Source organism: Panicum hallii, chromosome 9 (genome assembly GCF_002211085.1).
Source record: "Panicum hallii strain FIL2 chromosome 9, PHallii_v3.1, whole genome shotgun sequence".
NCBI lineage: Eukaryota > Viridiplantae > Streptophyta > Magnoliopsida > Poales > Poaceae > Panicum > Panicum hallii.
In genome coordinates, this window is record NC_038050.1 from 3,042,184 (window position 1) to 3,047,135 (window position 4,952).

At 46.4% G+C, this 4,952-nt stretch overlaps 1 protein-coding gene across 1 annotated transcript; it reads right to left on the minus strand.

Moving 5' to 3' along the window:
• Positions 1-3,052: 3,052 nt before the first annotated feature.
• Positions 3,053-4,265, minus strand: LOC112876306 (subtilisin-like protease SBT3.4). The gene is made up of 6 exons (XM_025940387.1): positions 4,120-4,265; positions 3,992-4,078; positions 3,674-3,913; positions 3,464-3,578; positions 3,152-3,356; positions 3,053-3,084 (listed from the first exon to the last, which is right to left on the minus strand). The coding sequence occupies exons 1-6, from the start codon at positions 4,263-4,265 to the stop codon at positions 3,053-3,055; spliced, it is 825 nt and encodes a 274-aa protein (XP_025796172.1).
• Between the last annotated feature and the right edge of the window lie 687 nt (positions 4,266-4,952).

Consider the following 4,952-nt stretch of genomic DNA (forward strand, 5'->3'; position numbering starts at 1 on the left):
GGTCGTGGATCAGGGCCACCACAAGCGACTGCAGGACCATACGCACACCCAATGTGTGCAGGACGTACGGTTGTAGCGCGACTACAAAACCCGTACTCCTGGTTGCCCTTGCAACACGTATTCCCACACGTCGAATTGAGTAACAAGAAGAACCAAAATACGAGTGGTAGGAGGTATGTCCACTTGCCGGGCCGATCGGTTACTAGGCTTACCGCTTATCATATTTCGCGGCATGTGGCCAGTACTTTCAAAAGCTTAGCCACCACTACCACACATTTCGACCTTAAAGCTTTTATCAAAACAGACAGGGTAAACTTCCAGGTCATGATACAACACATGACCCTGTCCGTCATCCTTATAGTGGTTGCAGAATTGTAAACAAGCAACTCCTATATCGCGCGAGTGACAGGAAATCACTCGACTTTTACCGGTCCTATTTAGCAGAGCATCTATGCGATAAGGACTCAGGTACAATACATTATCTGTTCCTAGGATTCATGCATCTAGGGTTTCATTTCAACTCCTAGACATAATGCATAAGTATAGATAAATAGACATAGATTGCAGTGTAATTAAAGTAGTGGGTTATGTCCGGGGCTTGCCTTCGGAAGTGAGGCTAGGGTCAGATGAGTTAAAAACTTCCGAACGTCGGTTCGGGGCTTCAGTCACTTCTTCAGTAGCTTGGACGGAGTCTTCAGATAGCCCAGGTTCGGGTTCCAAGATTAACTCGTAGTCTCCGTCTTCAAGCGTCGACGAGTCTACATGATATGCAAGGATTGATTTTTAGTAACAAACATGTTAAATCTTTCCTTTATGATAAAGTTGTAATTTAACAAATCAATACACACTCAACATCAACAATAAAATGACAAGTTCATCAACAACTAAATAATTGTCCTTAAGCAAGTATCACAAAGCTAAGGTATATTATTCTTAATCATAGATTTAAACACATTTAGCATAAATTATACTCAAAGCTTAATTGTTTGAACCTATTTTGACCAATTTTGAAAATTACTCAACTTACAAAATTGTACTCATCTTGGATGTTTCACACAAAACTAAACACTACTTGAACTAACTAGTAGCCAAGAATTGCAGGAAATAAACTTAAATCACACAAGTTATACACAAAAGATTCCTTTTTGAAAACATTTAAATAACTTCAAAACTAGTTGATTTCAAACTACACCTTAGTAACAAAAGTTGTAGAGCTCATTTTTATGAACACAAGAGAACCGGTTTTACCATTTTTGGATTTTTCTACCATTTCCTATGAATTTTCAAAGCTGTCTGAAAAAGAAATGGAAAAGGTTACTGATCCTTTACAAACAGACCCCTGGAAGTTTTTAAAACAGAGCAATCCGGTCCCTGGCCGGCTTTCTTCTCGGGGTGGATCACCGGCGACCAATTCCGGCGAGATAGCTCGCCGGCGGCGAGGGGAAAGGGAGGGGAAATGCTCAGGGGCTTACAAGGGACTCAGGGGTGACCGGAGTTGGGCCGGGGAGGAGCTGTAGCGGCGGCACGACGGTGGACAGAGGCGGCGGCGGTGGCTGGAAGCTTGGCGGCGGCGTTCCGGTGGCTGGAGGGTCGGGGGGTGGACGACAAGTGCCTGGAGAGCTTCGTGAGGTTGATGTGGTGCTGTTGCTCCATTCGGCAGGGGCTGGGGGACGGCGGAGCAGTGGAACGGCGACGAAGCCGAGCTGCGGCGGCGGAGGAGCGGCGGCGCGCTCATGGGCAGGGCGCTCTGGTGGGGGAAATGGAAAACGGCCGGTGCGATGAGCTTCAGGAGGGTGAGGTGGTGCTGATGGAGGTCGGGGTCGAGCGTGGGAAGCTCTGGAGGAGGCTGCCGACGGCGAGGTCGAACGGCGGCGCAATGGCGGACGGTGGCGAGGAGCGGGAGAAAGGGGTCGGGGCGGAATTGAGCTTGGGGAGGTGGTAAAAGAGCTCGAGCAGGAGGCCAAGGAGCTAATTATGCACTTGGGGAGGCTCTAGAGGGCAGCGAGCAGGAGCTGGACGCCGGCGACGTCGTGGCGGCCGCGGTGCGCTCGGGGATCGCGTGGCGGCTCGGGAAAACGGCCACCAGGGCCTGGCAAGCGGCGGGGTGATGCGCTGGAGGTGGAGGTGGCACTGGCGAGCGGCGCGGGGGCAGGTGGCGGCCGAGGCAGCTCGCCGGAGTTAGGCTGCGGTGACAGGAGCTCACGGGCAGAGCAGAGCAAGCTGGAGGTGGACGATGGGGACCCAGTTGCAATTGTTCAAAAGTTCAGGGGGCTCACTGTAAAGCTTGAGTAACTTTTAAACTAGAGCTCAAATGAAAATGCTCCAAAAACCAAAAGTGTAGAGAATAAAAAGTTCTACACTTTTGCTTTAGGGTTCACCTTCCTAAGAGTTGAGGTTTCAAAGTTAATTTAAAAACCACACAACTAGTCAAATTTCTTTTAAAACCTATTTAAATTTTACATTTTAAACAGCTCCCTGGTTTGTTTTCACTTTTTACAGTGGTTTAAAATTAAAAGCATCATTGCAAAACAGCCCTTCCTATATTTCAAAATTATTCCCCCCCTCACACACATTTTGCACATTAAGCCCTATATTTTTCAAAAATTACAGAAAACACCCTAAAATCTTGTCCTTAAATGGCACACAAGAGTACATCCTACACTCAATGCACTAAGTCTGGCTCCCATATACCTGAGACTAGATCTGCAAGTTTTAACTCAAATCTTGTAGTTTTAGTTTTTATCACTAATTGATCCAGCTTGGAATAGTTTTTATCGGCTAGATTGGATCTATTAAAATATATTGCTTCACAACCGATTTAGATCTGTTTCGAGGGTTGTTTATCGAGCTCTGTTTAAGTTACGTTTTAGTAGCTTCTTACATAGCTCACGTTACCACAATCGGCTTTCCCAGCTGTTTGTCTTCATTCGTATCGGCAGCTTTGCCGTTACAACCCATCAGAGAGATTCGGTACACCAGCCGTTTCAATCCTAAATTTAACATCTCGTTTCCTTGTCAATCAACAGGTCATATTGACCAGCACGCCTTTGGTTCATGGTTCAGTGTGCTGGTACGTGAAGGTCGCTGCATGATTTTTGCATCAAGAGGGTCAAAAAAACATCCTTGACTAAAGAAGCAGATGAGTCATTACCTGTTGTGACAAGTGCTGATTTTACTGCAGCAGGACTCCAATTAGGATGCATTGATTTGAGGAGAGCAACCACGCCTGAAATGTGTGGGCAGGACATCGAGGTTCCTGAATCGATCTTGAAGTTCACAGATCCAATGGCGGATGATATGGCAGCAGCCGGTGTCCATGCAGCCAAAATTTTGACACCTGGGGCGGCGATGTCTGGCTGCAGAAGAAGGTGCAGAGTTTTTGAAACCAACTAGGACATGCACTATTATAGAGAGATTTAAGGATGAAGTTTGATCAACTGGACTACTGGATCTGATGTTTTACCTTCAGAACAGAGGGGGATAGAGAACTAGGACCCCGGGATGAGAAATATGCAATTTCTGGGCCTATTAGTTCTCCAAGAATAGTTTTCGCTGAGCCAAACTGAACTGTTGGGTTTCTGTGTATAGCAGAGAAATTATTGGAAATTTGCCGTCAGTACAGCATGTTTCCAGATTGTTACAACTGTTGGAATAAATGACACTGTTTGCATACCTCATGCTAGTAGTGTATGCAAGTATTGCTGTTCCAACTTGATAGTCTACTTGAACACAGGGAATGTCAAATGAAGATGCGATGTCCTTGGTTAAGAACTGGGCGAAGATGACTCCAAAACCACGAGCTTTCTTGACAGTCTCTACTGCCACTGATGCTGATCTCTGTGCTCGTGTTTGGAAGCAAAGCACCACATTTCCCTTCACTAGAGTAGAGTTCAGAGATCCTGCAGTACAGCTTCTGCAAAGACATGAGCCAATATGGAAGTTGAACTCAAAGGAATTATCAGAAGAAGAAGCTGAGGACGACAAAGCTTACCTTGCATCTGTATCATCTGCATTATTAGATGCAATATCTTCAGCATAGACTACATGCATACTTTTTGGGTTGAGACTTGACTTGATGCTGTAATGCAAGCACATGATATGCCAATATTTGTGCCTCACTGCAAGTCGGTGAACATCTTATCCATTGATGAAACTCTTACCACATAGGTGCTGTTGTTTCCAAGGGTGATCTTTGTGAGGAAAGTCCTATCAAGTGTGCCAGCAGCAACAGTCACAATCCAGGATGCTGAGTTGATCACCGTCATGTAATATTTTGTATTTCTATTTATTTTTAACTTATTTATCCATTTGCCACTTGCAGTTTATGCTAGCACCTCTTCTTGGAGAAATTTGAGGAAACAGAAGCATTTGACAACTAAACAATAGCTAGCACCTCTTCTTGGAGAAATTTGAGGATTTGGTTAAACAGGCGGGAGGAGATCAGAACCCCCAAATCAGAATAGACAGTAGTATCTAACACGGGGCGTGAGGAATCGACTGACTTGGGAACAGGTACTAGTGGCGAACTGAAGGGATTCGATGAGGTGGACGTCGACGAGGAGTGAAAGGCTCACCGAAACCGTCTTGTGCTCGAGGGGCAGAAGGAGGCGGCGGCAAGGAGGCGGTGCGCGAGGCGGCGACGGCACAAGGGGCAGTACGGAATGGCGGCGAGGAGGCGGCGTGCCGGGCACCTGTGCTGTGCACGAGGGCGAGACGGCGCTCGCTGCACGCGAAGATGAGGGTCAGTTCCTCTACTCTTGACTACAGCAGCACGAGGAATAACTAACTATTTGCAATCCTTACGAGATGAGTGGTATATGAATTGCCATTATGTGAGAGGTGTGAATGTGAGAGAGGTTAATTGCACTCGCACCCCTTAAACAGTGGCAAAAAAAATTAATACAGCATGAGGAATGGGTGCCCATCGTCTCTTCATCTCCTGTAGCTTTTGC

What these genes read in the sequence shown, in the direction of transcription:
- LOC112876306 (XM_025940387.1), bottom strand. Translation starts at nt 4,265, where the DNA reads ATGACGGTGATCAACTCAGCATCCTGGATTGTGACTGTTGCTGCTGGC. An exon ending in GCAGATGATACAGATGCAAG is followed by an intron (nt 3,914 to 3,991) that starts GTAAGCTTTGTC and finishes ATGTCTTTGCAG; the next exon opens with AAGCTGTACTGCAGGATCTC. An exon ending in TATCCCCCTCTGTTCTGAAG is followed by an intron (nt 3,357 to 3,463) that starts GTAAAACATCAG and finishes CTTCTTCTGCAG; the next exon opens with CCAGACATCGCCGCCCCAGG.